The 27,122-nt window shown below is 45.7% G+C and overlaps 1 protein-coding gene across 10 annotated transcripts in view; it reads right to left on the bottom strand.

Moving 5' to 3' along the window:
- Window positions 1-27,122, bottom strand: part of BANP (BTG3 associated nuclear protein) — a 141,048-nt gene that overhangs the window by 10,446 nt on the left and 103,480 nt on the right. For 8 of the 10 annotated variants that reach the window (XM_045191842.2, XM_045191844.2, XM_045191841.2 and 5 more), the window contains 2 exons: window positions 11,070-11,213; window positions 6,851-7,487 (listed from right to left, as the gene is read on the bottom strand). In XM_045191842.2, the coding sequence (XP_045047777.1) occupies window positions 7,416-7,487; window positions 11,070-11,213 (216 nt within the window). In that variant the 3' untranslated portion in view covers window positions 6,851-7,415. Of the gene's footprint in view, window positions 1-6,850; window positions 7,488-11,069; window positions 11,214-27,122 lie in introns of those variants that run through there. The other 2 variants (XR_011650594.1, XM_071219751.1) reach the window with 2 other exon arrangements.

Here is a 27,122-nt window from a genome sequence, read left to right as displayed (position 1 = left end):
GCCTCAAACCACTGATTGAAAACACCTGTGGGGGTTGAGGCAGCACTGGGAGAACCTCCCAGCCTCACAGGAGAATTTGTTGGAGAGACCCACAGGGACCCAGAATGTACACAAACCCACCCACACGGGAATCAGCACCAGAAGGGGCCACTTCACTTGTGGATAGCAGGGAAAGTGACTGAAAACCGGCAGAGAGCAAAGCAAACACCATTGCTCGCTCTCGGACCCCTTCTCCACACACAACGTCACAGCACAGCGCCGTGGGTTGCCCCCAACCCATACCTAAGGCTCTGCCCCTTTACATTAACAGGCACGCCAAGACAAAAAAAAAAAAAAAAAAAAAGGCCCAAAGGAAAGAACAGATCAAAGCTCCAGAAAAAATACAACTAAGTGATAAAGAGATAACCAACCTATTAGATGCACAGTTCAAAACACTGGTAATCAGGAAGCTCACAGAATTGGCTGAAATTGGTTGCAAATTAGATGAAAAATTGAAGGCTATGCTAAGTGAAATAAAGAAAAATGTACAGGGAACCAATAGCGATGGGAAAGAAACATCCAACCAGAAAAGAATGAAGAAACAAGAATTCAAAAAAATGAGGAGAGGCATAGGAACCTCCAGGACATCTTTAAATGTTCCAACATCCGAATTATAAGGGTGCCAGAAGGAGAAGAGGAAGAGCAAAAAATTGAAATTTTATTTGAACAAATAATGAAGGAGAACTTCCCCAATCTGGTGAAGGAAATAGACTTCCAGGAAGTCCAGGAAGCTCAGAGAGTCCCAAAGAAGCTGGACCCAAGGAGGAACACACCAAGGCACATCATCATTAAGTTACCCAAGATGAAACAGAAGGAGAGAATCTTAGAAGCAGCAAGAGAAAAGGACACACTTACCTACAAAGGAGTTCCCATAAGGCTGTCAGCTGATTTCTCAAAAGAGACCTTGCAGGCAAGAAGGGGCTGCAAAGAAGTATTATTCCAAGTCATGAAAGGCAAGGACCTACATCCAAGATTGCTCTATCCAGCAAAGCAATCATTTAGAATGGAAGGGCAGATAAAGTGCTTCCCAGATAGGGTTGAGTTAAAGGAGTTTATCATCACCAAGTCCTTATTATGTGAAATGTTAAAGGGACTTATCTAAGAAGAAGATCAAAACTATGAACACTAAAATGACAACATACTCACAACTATCAACAACTGAACCTAAATAAACAAAAACAAAAATAAACTAAGCAAACAACTAGAACAGGAATAGAATCACAGAAATGGAGATCAAATGGAGGGTTATCAGTGGCGAGGAGGTAGAGGAAGAATGGGGGAAAAGGTACAGAGAATAAGAAGCACAATTTGTACGTACAAAATAGACAGGGGGAGGTTGGTAGTGTAGGAAATGTAGAAGCCAAAGAACTTACGTGTACAACCATGGACGTGAACTAAGGGGAGGAATGCTGGAGTGGGGGCCGTTGGTGCAGGGCAGAGGAGGATAAATGGGAGGAAAATGAAAAGGACAACTGTAATAGCATGATCAATAAAATATGCTAAAAAAATTAAAGGACAAAAGTATTTAAAAATAAGCAGTTATAATAATTTGTTAATGGACACATGACATAAAATGATGTAAACTGTGACATCAGAAACATAAAACTGGGGGCAGGAGGAGTAAAAGTATGGGGTTTTTGCATGAGATCAAAGTTGCTACAGCTTTACAAAGCCTGTTACATTTATGTAAGCCTCATGGTAACCACAAAGCAAAATGCTAAAGAAGTTATACAAAAGATAAAGTTAGGGGAACCAAAACATACCACTACAGAAAGTCATCAATTCACCAAGGAAGACAGCAAGAAGAAGGAAAAAGAAACAATAAAACAGCAAAAAACAATAATATGGCATTGTCATTACCTATCAAAAACTATGTGAGTAGATTAAAATCTCCAATCAAAAAAAGCATCAAGTGGTTGAATGGATTAAAAAAAAAGACTCAAGTGTATGCTGTCGACAAAGAAGACTTAGTGCAGTTTTAAGGAGACATATAGGCTCAAAGGGAAGGGATGGAAGATATTCAATGAAAGTGGAAAATAAAAGACAGCAGGGGTAACTATGCTTATATAAAAAATAAACTTTAAGTCAACAACTGTAACAAGAGACAAAGGTCATTATATAATGATAAAGGGGTCAGTTCAGCAAGAGGATAGAACACTTGTAAATGTATATATAGCTCACAGTGCTGGTTTCTGAAAAGATAAACACAACTGACAAACCTTTAGCTAGATTAGGAATAAAAGAGAGAAGACTCAATAAATATAATCAGAAATGAGAGAAGACATGACAACTGATTCCACGGAAATACCAGATCTTAAGAGAAGACTATGAATAATCAATCATACATCAATAAACTGGATAACCTAGAAGAAATGGATGGAAAATTCCTAGAAACAAGACTGAATCAAGAATAAATAGAAAATCTAAAGAGAACATTAATGAATAAGGAGATTAAACAGTAATCAGAAACCTCCCAACACAGAGAAGCCCAAGACCAGATGGCGTCATTGGTGAAGTCTACCAGACATTTAAAGGAGAATTAAGGCCAATTCTTCTCACACTCTTCCAAAGAGGAGGGAACACCCCCAAACTCATTTTACAAGGTTAGCATTATTCTGATACCAAGGACAGATGGGGACACTACAAGTTGCTATTCTTGATGAATACAGATGCAAAAATTCTCAATAAAATACTAGCAAAACGAATTCAACAGCATGTTGAAAGTACAATACACCATGATCAAGTGGGACTTTTACCTAGGATACAAAGATGATTTGACATATGCAAATCAATAAATGTGAAGCACCATATTAATAAAATGAAAAATAAATATCATGTGATCATCTCAATAAATGCAGAAGCAGCATTTGACAAAATACAACAGCCTTCATGATAAAAACTCAACAAATAGGGTACAGAAGGAACACCGACATAATAAGGGCGATATATGACAAGCTGAAAGCTAACATCATACTCAATAGTTTATGAAAACAAGCTTTTCCTCTAAGATCGGTAACAAGACAATGGTGCCCATTCTTGCCACTTCTATTCAACATAATACTGGAAACCCATGCCAGAACAATCAGGAAAGGAAAGGAAAAGGAATCCAAGACAGAAAGAAAAACATTGACCTATCTGTTTGCAGATGCTATTATCTGATATAGAGAAAATCCTAAAGTCTCCTCCCCACCCCAAATGGTAATATTAATGAACAAATTCAGTACAGTTGTAGGATACAAAACCAATATACAAAAATCAGTTGCATTTCTATACACTAACAACAAACTATCTGAAAAGAAATAAATAAAACAATTCCATGTACAATGGCATAAAAAACAATGAAATACTTAGGAATAAATTTAACCAAGGAGATGAAAGTTGCACACTGAAATTTATAAGGCATTGATGAACGAAATTAAAGAGAAATAAATGGAAAGATATCCCATGTTCATGGAAAAAAATATTGTTAAAATGTTCATACTACCCAAAGACATCTATAGATTCAAGGCAGTCCCTATCAAAATTCTAAAGGCATTTTGCATAGAAATAGAAAAAGCAATCCTAAGCAATCCTAAAATTCTCAATGGAACCAAAAAAGAACCGAGTAGCCAAAGCAATCTTGAGAAAGAAGAACAAAGCTGAAGGCATAAAAATAGACACATGGAACAATGAAAAAAACCCCAAGAACTCAGAAATAAATCCACACATATACGAACTAATATTTGACAAGGGAACAAAAAATACTCAATGAGGAAAGAACAGTTTCCTCAATGTGCAGTGCTGGAAAAACTGGATATTCACGTGCAAAAGAATGAAATTAGATCCCCTATCTTAAAAACATTCATAAAAAACTAACCTAAAATAGATTAAAGATGGAAATATGAGACCTGAAAAATGAAAATCCTAGAGGAAAACAAAGAGAAAAAGATCTTTGACATTGGTTTAAGCAACAGAGTTTTTTTTTGATATCACACCTAATGCACAAGCAATAAAAGTAAAAATATTCAAGTGAGACTACACCAAAATAAAAAGGCTGTGCAAAGCAAAAGAAATAATCAGTGAAGTGAAAATGCAACCTACAGAATGGGAGAAAATATTCACAATCTATCCATCTGATAACAGGTTATATCCAAATAAGTAAAAAGCTCATACAGCTCTATATCAAAACAGAACAAACAAACACCCAAACAATCCAATTAAAAAGTGAGAAGAAATGAATAAACATTTTTCCAAATAAGACAAACATGGCTATCGGGTACATGAAAAGATGCTCAACATCACTATTCATCAGAGATACAAATCAAAAGCACAAGATACCACCTCACACCACTGGAGTGGCTACTATCAAAAAGACAAGAGATAGGAGGTGCTGGCAGGGATGTGGAGTTAAGGAAACCCTTGCGCGCTGCTGGCGGGACTGTAAATGAGCCACGCCACCATGGAAAAGTCTGGGTATTAACAACAGAACTACCATATGATCCAGTAGTCCCAATCTGGGAATATAACTGAAGGATCCCACAAGTTTTGTTAAGTCCCTTTGTCATACTTGTCAATTAAAAACACTTCCCATTTTGACTTCTTGTTTGACCTTCTTTATGGCCTGGCCCGTGGTCCACCTTGACAAAGTTCCAAAGAGCACGTGTGCTCAGTGACTGCTGGGTACAGTGCTCTTCTGCTCGCCGACTAGGTCACGTTCCTCAATCACAGAGTTGAAATATCCCACTCCTTACTGACTCTTTATACACTGCTTCTTAAATGTCTGTCACAGATACTGAATTTCATGTCTTCCAATTGTACAGTATCTTGACACTTTTTTTCCAGGGCCATAAAAATACAGGTTTAAAACAAGTCAATTTCTTTCCAGGCCATCCCAACTTAGAGAGTAATGTTTTCCAATACTTTGTTTTTGACAACTCCAGTAATACAGTTTCATACTGAGCACGTAGACATATCCGTGTCTTCCCTGTCCTATTTGTTCACTCTCCTGCTTGCTCAGAACCTCCTCCCGGAATCCACATTTCTCCTCTTGAAGAAAACTCCTTGCACATTCTTTCTGAGAAATCATCTGCAGGTATCACCCTCATTTTTGTTTATCCACTTTTTTAAATGTCGCTCAATTTTTAATAACTTTGAGATATAATTTACATACCAAAAATTTCATCCTCTTAAGCACAATTCAGTGACTTTTAGTTAGTTTATAGAGTTGTGCTGACATTACCAAAACATTTTCATCACCTGAAAAAGAAATCCCACATCCCCAATTCTCCCTCCCCTCAGCCCAGGGCGACCACTAATCTGCTTTCTGTCCCCATAGATTTGTCTAGTGTGAACATTTCATATAAACAGGATCATATAATATGCAGCCTATTATACGTGGCTTCTTTTACTCAGAACAATGTTTTCAAGGTTCATCCATGTTATACATCAGTGCTTCATTTCTTTTTATGGCTGAGGTATATTCCATTGTATGAATGGGCCACATTTGGTTTATCCATTCATCCTTTCATGCACACCTGGTTCTTTCCATTTGCTGGCCACTGTGAATAGTGCTGCTATGCTATGAATATTTATATAGAAGTTCACACATGGACATATGGTTTAAATTCTCTCAAGTGTATACCCAGGAGTGGAACTGCTGGGTCAAACGATGTTTGTCCCTGGCACTCTTGAACCACAAACCCAGTTCTGTGTAGAGATTTTCCCTCAATGCCTCATTGGTACTACCCTCTGCTTCTGACTTCTAGTGGTCACTGAAAAGTTAGCTGTGATTCTTTCATTCCATTGTCAGTGGTCTGGCCTTTCTCTCTGGCTGCTTTCAGAATTATTTTGATCTTTAATGTCCAGGCATGTGTGTCCAGGCATGGACTTATTTTTATTTCTATGTGGGATCTGTTCTTCTTCCTGAATCCTTTAAATGTCATCTCTTTTCTGTTGGCTCCACTTCCTCCATCTGGGATTCCAGATATATGTTAGTTAGACCTTCTCTTTCCAGTAGTGTCGTTGGTCTTTCTTCCCATTTCCATCTCCTCGAGATCAACCTCTCTCAGGTGACTGTCCGGGGACATCCTGAGTCTTCATGTCACGATGCCCATCATTGGAGGATGAACGGAGGCGTGGAATGTAGACATGCTGTCCCACTGTGGGGAGCTACCCACCCCACCTCTTGGCATGCCCTGGTATAAGCCACTCAGCCCAGGAACCCTCATGGGACAGAACGGGAAGAGGCGTGACTGTTTGGAATGGCGATTTAGAGTGCTTCTCGGAAAAAGCACCGAGCAATCACAGTCTTAAGTCAGCGAATGTAGTTTTGTTGTGGGAATCTCCCACACTCCACGGATGTAAATGCCCAAACGGTGTGACAGCAGCAGGCCCCACATGCTGGTCATGTGTAATGCGGACTCCCTCTGCGTCTGTGTTTGGAACAGTTTTCTCTGCCTTTGTTCTTCCACTCTAGATGATGAGGCAGGCTCCTCCAGGCAGGACTTTCTCTAAGAAGCCCTGGAGCTGCAACTTTGTGGACCTGGAGAAGGTCATTATCATTTGACAGCACCTGCAATGCTGAAGCAGGCTCCCACTCCTGCGTCTGAGGGGCCGCTCCATCAGGCAGCGTTCTGCATTTGGGGGAGCTGACACTCCAGCCCACTATACGGGTCAACAGAAACACCCACAACCCTTCCTTTGCAAGAACCCCACAAGTACTGTTGGCACAACCAAAAAGGCTTATTGGGTGACCCCTGAGTACCCACCAGGAGAGAGGCTGGCCTTGGTAAACCATCTCTTAAAAGGAAATAACATTAAAGCTGCTGTGGTCATAAATACATTTTATTTCATTAGAAATGCTTAATTACAGTGTTGAGAGCATTTCCCCTAGAAAAGTAGGTAAGCAATATTTCCACCAAAATCGTTAGTCGTCTTTGCAAATACCTATTTTCATTACACTGAACAGAGCACACAGCAAAAGGCTTCTGCTACTCCTTTTTTTTTTTTTTCAATTTTCTTTTTTGTTATAAACACCATAGCAAATTAAAAAAAGCTGTTTAAACAGAGAAAAATATTGTGGTTCTTGATTTTCTGCATGTACTTAACGCAATCCACACTGTGCTTCCCCACTCTTTCTCCAGATGCCAACAGTGTGACTCAAACGAAAGGGGTCTTCTGCCAGGGGCGGCGGTTGTTGCTATCATCTGTTTATTTATCGGGACACTATCCCCTGTGGACGAGGCTCAGAATGCACTTTAACAGAATGCGTGCAGTCACCTCCGTGCGAAGCCGTGGGGTCGGGGCGCCTGTAGAACTGAGAGGTTGGCTGGAGCCGGCACTGAGAGCGGCGACAGCGCCATCTTGGGTCCTGTCGTGGTTGGACGGCCTGTCCTGCATCACTGGATCTGGATGGCTCCGTGCTCAAGCTGCATTTCGGGCTGCAGGGTGGGCTGCAGCGTCTCAGCCGTCTACAAGAGGGGAGAGAGGAGGGCTTTTCTATAAAAGTACCCACCAACTCAAGTCCAGGACACTCATTGATCACAAATGCCTGATCACAGTGGTTTCCACGCATACAGCAAACATGCAGCAGAGCTGGGAGGGTCCTCGGTTCACCCCTGCGCGATGACTCTCCCAGAACCTGAGCCGCTAGCAGCAGCTCTGACGATCCCAGACTGTGATCCCTCCTTGTGGGGACTTCTGATTGCCCAGGTCCTGACCAACCCTCCCACACAAGCCTCCCTAAAGCCTGTGGTGCTGATTTCCTATTCCCATCTGTTGCTGTCACTGGGGAATACTCTTTAAGCGGTTAACACATCCTTAACCAAACCTATTTGCCTAGAATTTCAGTTACCATTTTGCCTTTTCTTATAAAAACTGTTCCATGAAAGCACGTTAGGGATAGCTACCTTTCTCCCTTTAAAGACATAAGTTCTGGCCCTGGCTGATGTGGCTCAGTGTGTTGAGCACCAGCCTGCAAACCAAAGGGTCACTGATTTGATTCCCAGTCAGGGCACATGCCTGGGTTGTGGGCCAGGTCCCTAGTAGGGGGTGTGTGAGAGGCAACCACACACTGATGTTTCTTTCCCTCTTTCTCCCTCCCTTCCTGTCTCTCTAAAAATAAATAAAATATTTTTTTAAAAAGACATAAGTTCTAAACAATGAGTTTCAGATATTAAGAGGATTTTAAATGCATATTCACAATTTTAAGGTACATTAAAGGGAAAAATACTATCTTGAAATAAGTCACCAATCATCCATCTTGATCATGCAGAACTGGACCTTGAACGGAGATTTGGGGATTTTCAGGATCCCTTAAGCCATCTGTCAAAGGCAATGGTCAAAGACTAGACCCTCAGAGGTGGGATTCCTGGCTTCCCTGGCTGGAAATTTAGCTGGAGGGGCCTGGCATGGTGGCCAAAAAGAAAGAGACAAAGAAAGCCACAAAGACTGGAAGGCAGAAGTTCCTGGATATGGCAGCTGGAGCTACAACTCCTACTGCAGTTTAGATTGCACTTTTGAAATGCTATACACAATTCAGCACAGTGTTTCCTTGAAGCGGAGGCCTCCCGGTTTCAGAGGAAGGACTCAGCACAGGCGTCATCTGCACTGTGTACAGAGCCCTCAGAGTGGCTGGACGAGAGCAATGAAGAAGGGTGATGCCCTGTGATACAGACAGGAGTGGGGCTTCCCACAAGTTTTTGGACAAGGAAGAGTGGATTAGACAGTGCTGGTGGCTGTAGGCGGAGGGAGGGAGGAGAGAGGCTCCAGGCCGGGCAGTAAGCATGCATCTCATTCTCTGATCTGTTGCTATTTGTCTTAATTAAATGGGTCTTGAGACCTGCCAGATGTGAATCAACACAAAGAACACTGACAGGAAGCCACGGTGACAAGGGCTTAAGATGGACATAGCTTTCCTCAGTTTCCTCATGCTGACTAAACATTTCCACAGTTCTGGAATCTGCACAATGACCACAAGCCTACCATCCAGTAAGATGACCCAGCACACAGCCCCAGACCTGGAGCACAAACACCGTGTGACCTTCTGTACGTGCCCAGCGGCACTGAGCGAACTGCCTTTACACACAACCCTTTCACAACAATGTGGGGGTCAGGCAAAAAGCTGGTTGGGGAGAATTCATCTTCACACACACACGCACCCCTCCCTGGCTCCAGGCCACATCTCATCCTTTTCGGTCAATGTCCAGAGTGGAAGGAGCCTCCATGGTCCCTACTGTGTGAAAGCCCAACCCCCAGAGTGGGATGGGCCTGGGCTGTGGGAGCAGCTGGAAGGGTTGGAAGCACAGCTTCTTCAGGACACACCTTCCCAAACTCTGGGCCAACTGGGGCCTCACCGTGAATCAGAAGACTAAGATTATAAGTCCTCAGAGAACTGTTGAGTTCACCCAGCTGGCCACCAGGGTCACCTTGAGCAACCTACTTGGCTCCATGGAGCCCTGTTTTTCAGCAACCACCTCACAAGGCTGCAAGTGAACCAAATGAGAATTTCCTTTCCTCCAAGGGCTATGGAGGGAGCACAGTGCAGAACAGAGTGTGAGAGGGAAGGGGGACCACCTGGAAATTTGGGGCTCTAAATCTAAATGTCAAAGGCCGATGGCATCAAGACACACAAGGCTCATCAGTGCTGACGGAAGAAAGGAAAGGAGCAGACCCAGAGAGGAATGTGGAATGAGCCAGAGGGCGGGGCAGGAGCCAACCCCAAGCGGCTAGAATAGAACACCAACAGGGTCCTGGGGGCAGGGCGCTGAGGTCGCCCCAGAAAAAGGCTGCCCCAGACACAGAACCTTCCCCAGGCTTCCCGTGGACATGAGAAAGCCCCTGCATCACACTGGCGCTCATCTTGATCTCAGCAGTCAGGTTGGTGATTTAAACTTACAGCCTATGAGGTTTGAGAATTCAGGCAACTAGCACATCTGTGTCACCCACAGCACCAGTGGCCTTGTGCTTTGTTCCAACAGACCAGCTGCCCTCTGGGGCCAAGCCTATGATTGCTCTCGTGAGACAGAATATGCACTAACTTTAGACTTGGTTGTTTTAAACACAACCAGCCAACCAGACAGAACCCACTCACACTGTCCCCGAAAGAGGCTCGGGCTATCAGGCTTCTGCCAGCTCTCCCTGCTGGTATGAGGGGGTAAGAGGGCAGGCCTGGGTCCCCCACACCCAGGGGACTCTGAAGGAGAAGTCATGACACTTGTTCCACGAAGCACACTCACCGTGTGGCAGCTCCATGAACACTTCAAATATCTAAAGCAGCAGCCCTCTCCTCTGACATTTTAGAAAGTGCCCAAATGGAGTGTGAATGCTGGAGTTCCCAGTGCTCCTGGGAAAGCACAGATAAGGGACAGCTTAGGAGGAAATCCAGCTAAATCAGATGACGAGAGGCTTCTGTGGGAAGCTTGTCGGTGCTCACGGTCAATCAGACATGCTGACTAAACATGTAACAAACACAGGTGGGCCTTACAAAGGCAGAGTTCCTGACAAGGCTGTCAGGCTGCCACATTAGAATATGGTTTAGGAAGCTAGAGACCTGGCTGACCAGTGCCCCCAGGACCAAATGCAATCACCATGGTGAGCCAAGCCATCCTACACTTCCACCCCAAGCAGAGAGCTGCTCAGAGGCAAGTGCCCCCCCCCCAAACCTGCCCCTGGGAAAAGGGTAGAGGCTAAGGGCTGTCCCACACAGAGGAACAGTGAGGTCTCAGGTCAACGAGGTCCCCTCACTTGCAAAGGAGAATTGAGCAGAACTAAATTTTTGCCTCTGAATGTACAGGCAAATATTTGCATAAGGCAGAATAGTTCAACAATCAGTTTAAGACTGGCTGGCACCTACGCCAGGATTGAACTTCTCATCACCACATTTTTAGGCACTTAAAAAAATATAATTTCCAGTGAGTGTGTATGTTCAAATTATGCATCTTTCAATGGTAACTACCTTCCTCCCAGTAAGAACATGAGAACGAGAAATACCCAAGCTGTGTTCATGCCTGCAGACGACCCAGGACCTGTCCACAGACAGAGGCAGGACCCACCTGAGCTGCCGAAGTATGGTCAGCCACTGGTGCCAGCTGGACATACTGGACCTGGATATCGCTTCCCTGAAGAGGCGATCCATCCACTCCTGCAGCAGTAGGGTCTGAAGAGGCCACAGCTATCAGCTGGGCCCCCTGCAGCACCTGGAGAGAGAAAGCAGACACCATCAGCACCGTCACCGGCACGAGCACAAAAGTGAGCACCATGCATGCAGACTCCACCATGACCGTGCGAACCAAGGACAGCCGGGGACTGCACTCCATGCTGTGAGGTCCGTCTGTCTCGTGCATCATTCGGGAGTAACATCTGGTTGGCGACTGTATGTGTGTGATGTGAGCAGGTGTGAATGCATATGTGTGCAATCAGGTTGTTCCACTACACCTGCAAGGTTCTTCCCTCAAACATCCATATCTTAGACATAAAGATGGCTTTTTAAACCTTACAGGAAAAACGAACCAGCTCAAGTTTCTGAAGAGTGAGTGTAGGGATGTGGCCAAAGGCATGCCTGAGAACACTGGGATAGAGAGACGGCAGGACGTGCAGCAGGAGGTAAAGCACTTGAAGACCTCCTGGCAGTCGTTGTTCTAGGTTGATGGGCAGGGGAGACATGGAGGGCAGCCAAGAGGGACAGGTGATGGCAGCATGTCCTCAACCTGCAGGCAAGATATGTTCATCGGCTCTTCCAGGAGCCCCTGGAGCAATTTCAAGTCAGGGGAGATGAAGAAGCCGCCAAGAGTTGACCGCTGAATTTAAGAAATGGTAGAAACATGTATGAGTTACGAAACCCAATGCTCCACAGAGAGCTGAGCAGACCTCTGGGTGAGGAGTGGTGGTCAGGAGAGAAGACACTGATGAAGGGCCGCGAAAGAACTCCCAGGGGGTGACACCAAGTTTCAGACAAGTCACCCGTGACAACCAGGGACAGTGCCCTGGACTGTGGCCTGGAGGTGGGGGCCAGGTAAGGCCCGAAGGGACAGGCTTTGGGTGACCCCACCACTCCTGAGCACCCCCACGTCCAGGCCCAGTTCCCACCCAGCCCAAATGGTGCTCCAGTAGCCAGAAGGCAGGCTGGTGCCTCGCTGTCCCAAAGGTCAAGATGGGGGGATGGGGGGTGGGGATTTCTGAGGCTTCATAGTCATGTCAGTGAGTTGCCATAAGTTATGAGAGTTTTTACTTGGGGGTTGTGTCCCAACCCTCCTTAAATTATATGCCCATAGCACCACCTCCCAGGGTCACCTGTGGGCCATGCACAGTGGGGCAACAGTGACCACAGTTCCCAGCCAGCCCACTGCCTCCTCCAACAGTGTCAGAGCTGAAGAAGAAGGTGCGGGTCCACAGAAAGAGGAGGGTTGCCCACCCTGGGAAAGGCAGGCTTGGAGTCCTTATGAAAATACAATCTGTGGTTTTAAAATAGCATTCAAGGTTTTGATAAGCAAGAGTTCTATTTCTTTAACAAGGAACTCATCAGTGGAAAAACAAGTAAGTACAATTTTTACAGTAAAAGATGGCAGAAAGTCCTCAGAAACCTTAGTTTCACATTCTAATGACAGCCAGCTATGCTGGGAGGAACACTGCCCCCAAGATGTGCCCTTCGGCAGACCCATGGGCGTGTCCTGCCACGGGCAGGAGGCACTTTGCAAATGGGATTAAGTTCTCAAGCTGGGGAGAGTGTCCCAGAATATCAGATGGGCCCAATGTCACCAGTGTGTCTTGAAAAGCAGAAAATCTTTCTCAGCTGCAGAGGGGCAGAGGGATGCAACATGAAAAAGAGGCCATATCTGGCTTGGAAGACAGAGGAAGGGGCCATGAGCCAAGAAATGTGGTGCCTCTAGAAGCTGGAAAAGGCAAGGAAATAGATTCTCCCCTGGAGCCTCCAGGGGGAACCTCAGAGCACCTTGACTTTGGCCCAGGGAGACTACTCCACAAACCCCCAGCACAGACAGAAGGTCAAAGGACTCTAATGCAGAAAAACCAGCTAGGATCTGAAGAAAGGGAGACACAAAGCTGTATTTAATCATGGTTGTGTTTTAGGAGCCTCTGTCCATCAGACGGGAGGGGAGGTGGTTTTACTTTTTTGGTATGAAGGGCCAAACCATCAAAGCCTACTAAAAAATCAAAAGTTAAGATGTCACGTAACCTTGACTGAGCAAACTGAACTGATGGGTCTGCTCCAACTGTCCCCATCCATACAACACCTCAAGGCTCTGCCACGTATGAGGAAGAGGACACCCCAGGATCAGTCATGTAGGTGACTGCAGGTGGGGTTGAGCTCCAGGTCAGCCAGGCTGTGAGACTCATAGGGCAGGCGGGAGCGGGTGACATGCCTGTGCATACCCCAAGCCATGTCGGCCGGCCCCAGTGCAGACCCACCCATGGTCTGCTGCCTCGTGGCCTGCCCTTGTGTCCAGCCTGGTCAACCCTGCCTCCCTCTCTGCTGCTGACCTTCTTCCCATCCACCAAGAGAGGCCAGCCAAGGGGACCCCAGGATTCCTACTGACCCGCTATGACCCTCTCTGGAGCCCTGGCCACCTCCAGGCACATACTGCATCTTGTTCCAGTATTTGCTCACACTTACCACCCCCACTCCAAACACACACACACGCACACACACTCTCTGGAATAGGAGCTCCAGGATAGCACAGGGTGGTAGTGGGGAGGGGTGTCTGTTCAAGTCTGTTTTGTTCACTGCTAAATCCCCAGCATCTAAGACCGTACCTAACATTCAATAAATATTTGTTAAATAAATGAAAATGAAGATAATGTGGATGAGAAAGAGTAATAATGAGAAACAGAACAGGCTGGCGCCTTGACGGGTCCATCAGACAGGAATTGGTCGTGAGGGACTAAGGAACACGGAAACGTGTCTGTGTGCATTTTCACACAGGTTCTCCTCACGTCTACCTAAGGAGTAGATGCAGCTATTACTGAGCCAGGCAGTTCCGGGGCAAAGCTTGGGAGACTCAAATGGTAAGTTTCAAAAGAAAAGGTTAAGTGGGTAAGAGCAGTTAAGAGTTAAAAAGATATTTTGGTAAACTAGAAGGGTGTGTGAGGGCGGACTTTCTTACAAACACAACATCCCCTGAGGTGTGAGTGGGGAAGAGCGCAGACCACACAGGCAGGTGGGCAGGAGGGGAGACCACACGAGCCAGGCCTGAGCCGATGGCCCACTCCACCCCCCGGCCAGGCCTCCAGACCAGACGCCACTCACTGCACCTCACTCCTGCCCCGGGCTGTGGGCCTCTCTGTGTCCCCAATATCATACGCTCCTTCCTTGGCCCTCTTCACAAGACTGAGCCAGCTGTAAAACTACCTTTGTACTCTCGGATCTTTGTAACACTTTGCTAGCCCAGGAATGGACACAAGGCTTCCACTGTTCTTGTCAGTGTTCAACGCTGGGTGAAAACATGGCACTGTGACCTGGCAGGGTCTCTGCAGGATTGTGCAACATGCTCAGGACACCAGAGGGGCTGCCAGTTCCTTATCTTCTCTCCCCAGTTTGCTTTACCCTGGTCTTTAAGTCTGAAGTTAATGACTGAACTGCAATGGTTCAAGGATTCTATACTGTTTGCCCTCATCCCCCATCTTCAAAACATTTCTATAAACTGTCAATTCTTTGTGCTGCTGAATGTATAGCTATGTTCTTGGGATTCTGGAGACTCAAAATCTCTAGTGCAGCATAGGAGCCACTGCTGAAACACCGACCTGACAATGTGTCATTAGCTGGCCCTTTGGCCCACAAGACCCTGTTTCAAGTCTAAGACTGAGACCAGCACAGCTGCAAGTGGGTGACAAGCTGATTTAGAGCCTGGCACAGTGCTCACAGCATCTGTACCTGCATCTCTTAGTTAGCAGACTTATTTCTGACTTACATGCCTCTGTGAACTTTTTGTGAACTAGTCCCATGTAGGAATGTCCATATGATGTTCCTGTTGCCAGCCCCCACTTTCCCCAAGTGGGTAACCTCATGTCTGGCTGGCTCGTGTCAAATGTGGTTTATTCCCAAGTGGCCAACCTGAGGAAAAAGTAAAGTGGGCCACAAAGGCCCACTCAAATGGAGGTTTGTGGTTCAGGTCAAGGTTGTGCTGGGTGACAATGCTGCCCTACAACAACTAGGAAAAACTGAAATGAGGAAAAGATAAAAGGTAACAGACATGGTAGGAAGTTCACAAAACCACACAGCCATCTGCCCTTTTGGTGGGTGAAAAAGGGGAGGGGGCACAGGCTGCAATGGGCTGTGGCTGCCCCTAACTCAGCACTGGTCTGCCAGACCCTGGACTGAACTTAAAATCTAGGCAAAGTTTTCAAATACTAATGTTAATAATGTTAGTTAAAATACCTAACTAATGTTAGGTATTTTAATGCAGTCATAGTTTTGTAATGATGTCTATTTTAAAAGGTCACTTAATTAGTGAATTTAAGGTCAAATCATACAGCCATTTTTTAAGGAAACTTATAAAATCATGGAACATATTTCCGAGAAGGTTCTGCCTGTACTCTGGTTTTGGCGATGAGCCACCCTACAAACCGAAGGCATTTTACGGTGTCCTAAGAGAGAGTTTTTCCCTGTCAGCACTGCCAGTAAAGTGACTTTTCACATGATCTACACAGCTTATTAAATATTAAGAGTTATAATGTCAGAAACCTCAGAATCTAAATGTACAGCATTATAATAGCAAAGGTAGGCACATTACCAGCCTGGCTGGTAAATGAAAATAAAAACAGGAAAAGATTCTCCACTGGGAATTCATTCAAAATGCTATGCCTTTAAAATGTTTTACATTGCTTTGGTTTTGCTAAGTGATTCAGAAAGGAGTTAGTGCACACCACTGGAGAAAAAAACCTTCCAGCCACTTAGTTATCATTTTCCTCCTTCCTCCTACTCCATACCCTGCAGAACAAACCTGCCGGGGGCGGGGTGGGGGGCGGAGGGGTGGGGGGTGGCGGGGACCTCCCCCACAGTGAGTCCTCAGCAGGAGCCCTGTGCTGCCCCAGCTCCAACGCCTTGACTCTGAGCCCTGGGAGAGAGGATGGGCACCTGACATCTAAGCCCGCCTCCTCCTCATGCAACCACTGCCCCATCTCCTATGGGACAAAGCTTGCTTGGGTGACTCCCCACTCATTTCTCAAAAATGAGCTTTCAGCTACTTCTTCATTCTTCCTGCTCATTTCTGTTTGGTACCTCTTCCAAACAGGCTCTGGAATGTAGTAAGATCTAACTGGAATGCAGTGAGCTCCCAGGCCAGTAGCCAGCAGCAGCACCTCTGGGCTGCCAGCCACAGTGAGCCTGCGGCTGCACTTACAGTGGGGCTCCCGAAGGGCAGCACATCGCCACGAGGCACTCAGGGATGCGGTGCAGGCACCGGCTAGTTTCTCATCTTCATTTGGAAGGTTCCCCTGTACATTTCTGAAGCACAGCCAATTATTTTCAGACAAAAGAAAAATGGCCTAGGACACAAATATAAAGCAGCCTACTAAGGGGATCCTGGATCTAAACGCACTGTTTTTTGGAGCACACACATCTGGTTTTCCTCTCCACATTACCAATTCTGAAGCTGTTTAATAGCCAATTGAGATAATGCAAAACTAGTGCAAAACCTAAAATAAATGCAAGAAACCCAAGGACTTTTCTGTAATATTTTGATATAAAATTTCAAATCCAATCAAGAATCTACATACAAAAAAAAAAAAGAAAGAAAAAAGGGGGAAAAAAGAAAAAAGCCCAAGTACCCCAGGACAAACCAACAAAAACCCCTCAATGCACTTACAAGATCTGCTTTTAACAGTTTAAGTGAGTGTGTGGCCAGGAACGAGACCACTAATCCTGAGGCCTCCTAGAAACAGTCGCTTCCTTGTTTGGTGCTTATGTTTAAATCAACTTGTTAAGGGAACACAATCAACAACCAGGTTGAAAATCTGGATATTAATTCAAAGTGTAGCTTCCTTGTGAGAGACAAGTGAGGAGCTGGGAGAACTACACCCACCCCAGGGCACTCCCAAACAACCAACTGGCCAGGAGACCTACCTGCCTGAAATCTTTTTTGTATACTTGTGCAGCAGATGCCAAAAACAAATTACCATTCTTAAGCCGTTAAGCCCTCTGCTGGATCACTAGTCTGTTTCCCTGGATGCCATTGTGAGTGCTTTCATAAACCACATCACCATTAGTACACGGTGAGCCTGCAGCTGAAAGGAGCTCAAACAGCAAGGCTCCTTTGGATCATTCCTCAACAAGACCCAGCATAGAAACTTCTCATGGCCCTCAGGGTTCAAGCCAACTGATGCAACATTTTAGAAAAGCATCCTATGGCCAGCAAGGCTAAACTTGCAAAGTTAACAGGCTAACAGCCATAAGCCAGATTTACAGCCCGGAGCCAATGGGAAGATGCCCCAGGGAAGCCAGGTCCAGATTCTGTGCACACAAAGATTCCGTGTGGCAAGCAGTTAATAAAAAGCAGGTTCTGCTGTATGCTCTGTGGCTTGTTCCAGCACTGGAGCATGAATCTCAAACACAATCTAGGAGAAAGCAAATCAAAACCTAAAAAATAGAATAAAGCAGAAACGGAAGCCTGGAGATACTTGGTATTCATCCCCCATCGTTCCAGATAGACCAGCTTTCCTGGGAACAAATCTTAACCATGTGTCTTAAAACTTTCCAGTTGATTGGGGATAGGTTTGGGGTGGGGGTTTAATAACTCAGCCACAGTCAAATCTAAGGCCCTCCACTCTTTCCCAGGGGTCCAGACCTCTGGCTTCTAGAAGAGGTGGGTGGGTAGGTGGGGAGTGGGTGAGACAGAGCAGGAACAAAATAAAAGGTTTATTTTAATTTTATCTGTAAGTGATACATCATATCACTATAGCCCCTTTCAGACCCTGGGAAGAGAGAGGGTGCGCCAGCCTATCAGCCATCACACTTCATGACCGCAGCGAGCTGGTCAGCCCAACCATGGAGGTGAATGCTGCCAGCTATCATCCCAACTGATAATGCGGACAAAGTGGCCACCACCCCGCAGGACAGACAGAGACTGTGCAAGCCCTGCGCTCAGAGCTGCTCCTCATGCTGTCCTGGGACAGTCAGTGTTCTCACAGTTCTGACCATTCTTTAATTCAGGAAACTCACTGTACATAACAGCAAAAACTATTGTTGCATTCACTGTGACGGGGCGAAGGGAAAACTAGAAAGAGGCAATGCATATTTCCTACTGAGTTCAACTCCGTAGGAAGCATTAATAAAGTACCACTTTATAAATGTCTGTGATTTACTGGGTGATATGAATGTCAACTCACATTCCCTTCTAACTGGAATGGGAAAGAGTGATTTTAAAATAGGATGTACCAGTCTTCAAACCCTTCAAGCCCAGACTGCACGAATGATCAGAAAAGCAATCAGCAGACCAGAGGCTTCCCTGGGGAAAACCAAGCCAGGCCTCTCCTACAGCAGGGTGTACCCACAGCGGAAACGCCTTCAGAGCCTTGCATAAATTTAAAAGCCCATCATGTTGCTGAAATACAACCTCACTATTCATGCCAATGGATGCTTTGTTGTGAGGTGCGGACTAATGGGACATCTACATTCCTCACACTGGTGACTGAGCCTCTGTCAGCCCAGTTCCTTCATTCTGATAAACCACGGTGCCTGCCATCTCTTAAAGAAAATTTAAGAAACTGATTTCTATACCAACTACTAATAGTAGGACTATCGCTACTACTTAATAATAGTAAGACTATTACACACCAAGTGGACAAAATCTCATGAGAGTCTTTGACATATCTCTGTCCTCACCACAGAGGGCCTTCGTGGTAAGGACAGTACTTCTCCCCTTTCAAGGCACCAGTTCTAGAGGCGACTCCGTTTCCGGGCCTAACCTCAGTGCATCAGGAGGTGCAGAAACACGTGTGCACTACCCAGCACACTTTCCTGTAAGCACCTGTGTGCACATCAGACCATGAGCGGGAGGGCCTGGGAGGGACGTGAAGACACAGAGGGCACACCGATCTCCCACAGGAAGTCCCACAGCACCCAGAATGTCACCACACTCACGTCGCTTCACAAACAACGTGTTTCACGGTGCAGAGCTTGGGTTTGTCACACGTCGGTGTGCGATGTGGGTCCAAGGTGTGGTGGAAGGCCAACATTTTGCCAATGACAGCAAGGGGGGACATGTAGTGGGATCAACTGTCTCCCCCAAGATATCTCCATGCCCTAACCTCTGGAACCTACAATGTGAACTTATTAGAAGTAGGATCTTGGAGGATGCACAAGATAAGGTCACAATTAGAGCAAGATAGGCCCTAATCTGGTGAAAAGTATCCTTATAAGAAGAGGGGAATTTGGACACAGACACAAAAAGGAGAACGCCATGGGAACATAGAGGCAGAGGTTGAGTGATGCATCCACAAGCCGAGGATTGTCAAGGGCCCCCAGGAGCTGGAAAAAACAAGGAAGGATCCTCCTCTAGAGCCTTTGGAGGGAGTGCTGCCCTGCAGACCATGATTTTCGACTTCTGGCCTCCACAGCTGGGACAGAACTCACTTCTGGTTGTTTTAGGCCACCCAGTGGGAGTCCTGGTGTTGGGATGATGGCCCAGGTGCAGTCTTCACACTTTCAAGCCCTCAGCTAGAATGCAGTAACTCCATACCCAGGGCCACCTGGTCAACTGTTTCCAGTTGACAAAGGTTCAGGCCTTTTGCTTCCTGAGAACATCCTGACAGCTCCTCTCCTCTCCCTAACATTTATCAGCTCCTGACAGGCAGGTCTCTAGTTTACCTCTCTGCCCTTTCGAAGGAGCAACCAACAGTCTTCTTCCAAATTGCAGGCCTTTGGCTCCCTGGACACCCTAAGAGGTATGGGAGCAGGTCTGCACTCAGTCCAGTAGGTGCTGAACCAAGCACAGATAGTACAAGAATGACAACACCTGGCAAGACACACAGATAAGAGGACAGTAGGGCGGGGCTGCAGCCAAGAACAACCAGACATCGGCATGAATCTTAAGCTGCTCCTGTTGCTTAAAGACCATCATAAGAAGCTGCCAAAATTCAGAAGACATAAGCTGATGGTCCCTTAAAAAGACAGATTCCAATTTCCTATTGAGAAGAACTGGGCACCTTCAGTATGATTTCTAATTAACCTGCAGGACAAGGGGCACCTCCTCTCACACGCTAACAATGGTGTCACTTGCCTGAATCAATGCTGGGTAGGAGTGGCTCTTGTGACCACTCAGTCCCCTCACCAAGACCCACCGTGCAAATGGTCACTGGGATGCAACTCCACCTGGGGCCAAGAACTCTCTAGGAGGCAATGTCTCAGAAAATTCCACATTGAAGTAAGACACAGTGAGAGTACTGTCTGGTCCAAATATCTAGAACCAAGTAGCCACAAATATTTTCAGGCCCAAATCCTTTTCTGTGTAGCAGAGAGACAGTGCTCTGGACTAAACGTTTGTGACCAACCCCCCACCCACTAAATTTACATATTAAAGCCCTAATTCCCCAAAGTGATGGTGTTTGGAGGTAGGACCTTTGGGAGGTGATTAGGATTAGATGAGGCCATGAGGGTGGGGCCCCTATGATGGGATTAGTGCCCTCTCCATGCATGCACCAAAGAAAGCCATGGGAGGACACTACCAGGGACAGAGGGTCATCACAAGAACCTGACTGCCAGCACCCTCATCTCCAACTTCCAGCCCCCAGACTGGAGGAATACATATCTATTGTTTAATCCCTCAGACTGCCAGAACTGCCAGAACTCAGACAGAGGGTGATGGTAGATAAACAATTTCATCTTCCTTCTAATGAAATGGAACAGATATGCTTAGGAGAGGGAGTTTCAAGAACTATTTAATCCCCAAAAGGACCAGCTCAGGGAGAGACCAATCTAGGCATTCTGGGCCAGTTTGGAGATAGCTGGAAGGACAGATCGCTGTGAAAGAAAAAACCTGCTAATGAGCCAATAGGTATCTCTAATAGCCTTCAGTTCAAAACCCACTGTTGTTAATTTTTGTAGGACTTTTAAATGAAGGGACATTCTTACACACACACACACACTGTTATCTTCAATGGTTCGAAAAGCACTAGTTTTATACATTTCAAGTTCAACTTAGGAAGAATCCCTTGGGTGAGTCCCTGGACTCCTGGCACTATGGATCATTTCTCTGGGAGCATTTGGGGAGTTCACAGCGCATTCACCTTGGCCCCTTGACACTGAGAGACTGTGTCTGACCTCTGGGTTTCAGAAAGTGGAAAATGTAAGACAGGCAAGGACAACTGCCTTTTAGTGTGCCCCAGCCTCTGAAGGGTTCCCAACCTTGAACACCTTAGCAGGAACCAGACCAGCATCCTTTTTTCTTCCCTGGTGCATCCTTCAGATGGGACCAGGAGTCATTTGCAATGTTAAAGCACAGCATGACATTTGCGAACACTTTGGCCAACACAGATGTTGAGAACCGCCCCGCCTGGTTTCAGAAGCTGTAACCGTTCCCCCCCCCCCCCCCATGGCTAAGGCTGAGTGAGAGACCTTGGGACCCTAAGCCACTAAGGAGACAAAGCTTATCTCCCTGACAGGGGCACCACCTCTGCCCCCTTTACTTCACCCTGCCTGGCCCCCAGTGGACGACCGGTTAGCCAATGATTGGTAAGATTCCTCAAAGGAGGGATGGCCTAAGACAGGCACAGTCATGAAGGGGCCTTCAGGGAAGGACTTGGAAGGCTACAGAAAAAGGGGGTGACGGACCCTCGCCCCTTGGCTTTGACATAGCCTGAGTCCTCATTCTGTCTGCATGAAGTCTCCTAACCTCTTGGCTGCCTTACTTCCCCTGCCCAACTTAAGTCTGAAACAATGCCGGAGGTGGGTATGGCCCTGCGCTGGAAAGGGCACGTTACCAGGCAATCAGGCCTAAGAAAGAATACATAAAATCCTGTGAAACCTGTTTTGCTAATACCCTCAAATTAAATGATAAGGGTCCAAGCATGAAATGAGTTTGTTTCCCTAAAGTTTTATGGCCCTTTAGCTATCTGACCCTGACTCAAAATAAGCCCTCATAGTTCTTTGAATGTTATCTACTGTTTGATCATTACTGCCTGACAATGATTGACGAGCTTTATGTATATGCCCTGTTTTCCTATGCAAATTAAACCCAATAAAAGCCCAGTGAGGAACAGGCTCCTTGCCCTTCTCCTTTGAGAGTTGGCCACCTTTCCTCCCCAAGCAGATCATGTCTTAGTAGACTTATTTTCATCCGTGCCGTTTTCTGCAGGCAAAGCACCCCTCCCCTCCGCCCAACACAGAAAAGCCTGGTTTGAATGTGACAACTGCTTATTCTCAGTGTATAGTGCACTCAAGGCACCCCACTCCAAGGTCAGATTAAATGATACCAGGAGTCAGAACCGGTGCAAATGGTCAACTTCAGGGGTAAAAAATTTATTTACACTTTGTCCAAATGAAAAACACTCAAAAAGCAACACTTCACACTCAACCAATAGTGGACTATCTTTGGCGAGGAAAGTGTGGGCTGCTCGTAAAGAACAAGCTCACACCTTATAGTGTGCTTCTATATCACATCCAGCGTGGGGTTGTGTTTAGGCAATCACTCACACACTGAAAACAAGAAACCACCACCACAATAACTCCAAGTGAGAGGCGGAAGGAGGAAAGGGAAACTTTGTCCTGAAAGTGATTCCATCTCAGAAACACCATTTGGCAGATATGGAGTTTAAGCTGCAAGTTCAAGCTGTTCTGGGGTGAGGGTGCAGCCAGGCCAGGGCCCAGGGCTGATCAGCAGAATAAAGGCCTAGAGCTTGGGGTTCCCTCCTCCTGTACCCCTCATTGGCCAAACACAAGAGGGAAGCCAGTGGGTGAGAGTGCCTAGAGAAGACTGAGCCAGGAGAACAAGGGTTCATACAAGAGAAGCAAATAACCAGGATGCCCCTGCATCCTGCTCCACAACACAGTGTGTCTCTCTGGGGGATGTCCTGGCTACTGCTGACAGCTGCAAGTGCCAGGACACAGAGAAGCTCCTGTAGTTATTAGAAGAGCCCCTGTCAATCATCATTCGGCCTGAATGTGAGCAGATATGGACTCAAAGCCCTGGGTGGTGGGCAGGATTGCCCAGGCCAGTGAGTTTACATGGGAGCAGTGGGATTGGCTGGGGTCCTAGGGCCTCGGCCACATACTGCACATTTGGCACAGATGCCATCTTTTTGTTATCATTAGCTCCACTTTGCCAGGAGGAAACAGGGCCTCAGTGACTAACTTATGTGCCCAGAATCACAGGCCAGTAAAAATACAACCAAACAGAAGAGGCTTTGAATGTAGTTGCGGCAACTCCTCCTGGCTGCTTCCATTGCACCAAGAGGCCAGAGCCAATCCCTTGTGTGTGACTGAGATGTGTCAGAAAAAAGTGAAAAGAATGATTACACAGCAAATCATACAACTCAGAAACCTCAAGAGCCCCATTTGACTTTACAAATAATTTCCCTTTAAAACAAGGAAAATTATAGTATTTACGCTAAATCCTCTATACTTCAGCTTTTGGGAAGAAAACAGCCTCCAGCTCTTCACTCTGTTTCCTCCTGGCTAACTTGTCTGAACACCTGCCAGTCACAGCCTTGGTGTATCCCCACCTCTGGAGGGGCTTCTGGGAATTCAACTCAGGTGCCAACAAAGCATCATCCCAAATGGAAGATAATTCTCTCAAAAAGACTTGCCAACTGTTAACATCACATGAACCTATTTTTAGGGATCCACATTTTTTCCATCCTATTTCAGCAAACCTTCCATTAACTGGGCCCAGTTTACCTGATTGTCTTCAAGTGCTATGGACCCACCAGTGGCGTGTGTCCTAGGAGGGCTCACGGCTCACTGCTCGGTCACTGCTTACCCCACTCTTGATGAGATAATGCATCCATTAATGGACAGGAGCATCTAGAACTGGATTGTTGGCCCACACTACCACTATTCTAAGGGCTTCCATTTCAAAATCTTCGGCACAAATCCATTTTCATCTTTCACTAGCAGGAACACTATCCTCAGAGCTTAGACCAACTTTCAATAGCAGGCTCAGGGCTTATTTCTACGGACTGTCCCTAATACCGAGTGCATACCTTTGGGTGTCTTGCATACACCTGATGACACAGGAGCATTAAGTGAGAAGAGCTGCTGAAGAAAGCAATAGCTCAAAGGAGCAGATGAAGAGGCAGAACTAAAAATCAGTCTGGGTCACTTTGTAAGTTTTTTGTTTGTTTTACTTTGGGAGTCAACATAAAACAATGGCCTGAATTTTAACAATAAGTGACTATTTGTGTACACATAAAAATCATTTCTAAATTCTCTCCATGCTCTGAATGTTTATTAGAGCAGCTATCAGTTCAATGTGTTCCTAATCGCCCCTCTCCCTGTCTCTCTTACCTGCTCCCCTCTCCCTGTCTCTCTTACCCGCTCCCCTCTCCCTGTCTCTCTTACCCGCACATACTCGCCTGTCTCAGATAGGTGTGAGATTGTCTCAGATATCATACTTTCTCTTCAATCCAAACCCAGTGGTATGTCACATGTACTTCATTTCATTTTAGAGAAAATGTCAAGGAAGATGGTAATAAATTTTATCAGATATTTGCAAATTAATTACCCCTGCGAGAAGAAACACAGAACCTTCCAGCTGCTCAGAATAAGGGGGAAGCATCCTGACTCTTTGGTATGTTACTTGATCAGAAATTGACCTCTGCTCTAGAATTACATAAAAAGTCATAATACTAGCATTTACACTGGTTCTGCTACGGACTGTGCCAAATCTCTCATAACTCCTTATGTAGACAGAGCACTGGATGCTCCTCTATAAACCTGTCTTTGTGAAAATGCCCATGGATTGCAGGCTCCTGATGAGAAAGATAGGGATTTGGACCTCATGTCCTCCAGTTTCCCCCAGCTGAGCAAGTGAGTTAAACAGTACAGGATTCTCTTTTAGCCAGTTCAACACACTTTTAGAGCAGCAGCTTTCACAATTTAAGCAGGGACTCTGATCAGACTGGGTCCATGGTTTCTCCATGAAGGATTCCTCATAAACACACAGTGAATTTAACAGTCCCTTCAGCAGTTCACTCTCAAAGTGAGTAAAAAGTGGGGAATTACACTGCTTGAAATTTTTTTCCTTCTGCCGTAATTGTCATTGAATGGTTCGAGGGCTCAGTGAGATTTTAGCGAGGCTCACTGGTGTCTTGTCCATGAGAACTCAGAACACTGCAGGCCCCACTGCTCGCACCTCTCACCACTGGACTGTGCAGCAGGTGGTTCCTCTGGTGGCCTCAATTCCACCCTACTCAGCACCCAGTGATGAAGACAATGTGCTCCTGAAATCTGCAGATCTCGGACCAGCAGCACTGGGACATACTGCAAATTACGGTGCCCTTCCCAGTCCTGACTCCTGTGAGTGTTCTCCACTATCTACACTCCTCCCTTTAGGAATGGAACCACCAGAGTCCAAACACAACCACAGTGAGGGGCAGGGAGACAATCTGCCGGTTAACATGGACCAGTTAGAGCTCTCAGAATTTCCACAAGGGAAAAGCCCAGGCCTGCTCAGAATAGGTATAAAATATCCTAGTGAAATGTCCCAATTTCTTTGTCTAAAAGGAAGTGAGACATCTGGAGCTAATGACAGGTGCATTCCTACTTCTGCAACTTTACCTCCCATTCACCTTCACTCTCCACAAATCAGAAGTTCAGAAACTAAGTTTCTGGTGCAGAAGTAGTAACTTTGCTTCCTTTCAACAGATAGCAACTGCGCTGATGGCTTATAGAATAGAATTCTTGGGTCTAAAGAATCCTTTACACATTACTTAGATGCTCTGCATAGCCACTCAAACCAACAGGTACACTGGCCTGGCCCCGGACGTGGGCTCAGGCTGACCGCCCAACCAGGTGACAGTTCCTTCCCATGACAGAAGTCCTGCTAGCAGGCAACACAGACACATTTAAAAGAGGTTGACAAAAAGTTTCAGAAAAGACCAAAGAAACCACCAAAACTTCCCCATACTTAAAAAGTTCAACAACTTGAATCCCACTAAAAAGAAAATTAGAATTACTGAGGAGCCCCAATTTTTCAGGTTAGTGAGCTGTAGGTTTTAAATAAGTATTCTTCTATACATTTCCAGGTTATTATTCATGATTAAAATTATTAATATATGCTACATTTTTAATGGCTTAAAAAAGGAAGAGTGTTTCAAATTGTCTTCAATTAACCTGTGTATCTTACAATTTACTAAGTGTTTATTTGCAATAATTACTATTGTATTCATTCATCAATCATTAAGTACTGATAATTTGGTACTACCCCAGGTATGTGCAAAATAAAAATGAGTAAAAATCAGATCTAACAGTATTAAAACTACTTAACCTTTTAAACATATACTTGACAATAATAAATTGATCAAAAAGTGACTCTAGAATTCTAAGCCCTGCCACCCCTCCTTTGACTATCTCAAGTCAGAGGTCTGATGTGGAACTCAACCAAAGGGGCCCCGGTGGCCGTGACCACAGTGACCAGCATGCCATGTGTCCAAATCACTGGAAATCCCGTTTGGCATTTCACTATAGAGCACAGGTGGCAAACACAAGGCCCACAGGCTGAATCTGGTCCTCCACTTTGTTTTATCTGGCCCAGCACCTTGTTTCTACCCAGTGGCAGTGCTGTCCTCCTTGCCCCTAGTTAAGGAGTAGTTACATTTATACAGTTCTAAAATTACATTCAGCCCTTTGAAGGCTACCGTGAGGCTGATGTGGCCCCCAGTGAAAATGAGTTTGACACCCCTGCTATAGAGCTAATTCAGCCTACACTAATAAGAGCCCCTTCAAAGAATCATCATTTCAACTACCTAGATTCTGAAAATATATTTAAGTGACCATTTCATCCAATTTCTCTCTAAAAATCACTATAACACCCTGCTCAGCCCAAACTGTTTTTCAGCTTTTTCCTGATATTTCCCAACCTAAAACAGTGTTGTCCCTTACAACTACAGGGGCAAAACAGGCCTCAGGGGACTCATCAGCGTGACCAACTAACCATCAC

The sequence above is a fragment of the Desmodus rotundus genome, chromosome 12 (assembly GCF_022682495.2).
Source record: "Desmodus rotundus isolate HL8 chromosome 12, HLdesRot8A.1, whole genome shotgun sequence".
In the NCBI taxonomy this organism is placed as follows: domain Eukaryota; kingdom Metazoa; phylum Chordata; class Mammalia; order Chiroptera; family Phyllostomidae; genus Desmodus; species Desmodus rotundus.
The sequence above is the reverse complement of the archived record's forward strand: the minus strand, read 5'-3'. Positions and strand labels throughout refer to the sequence as shown.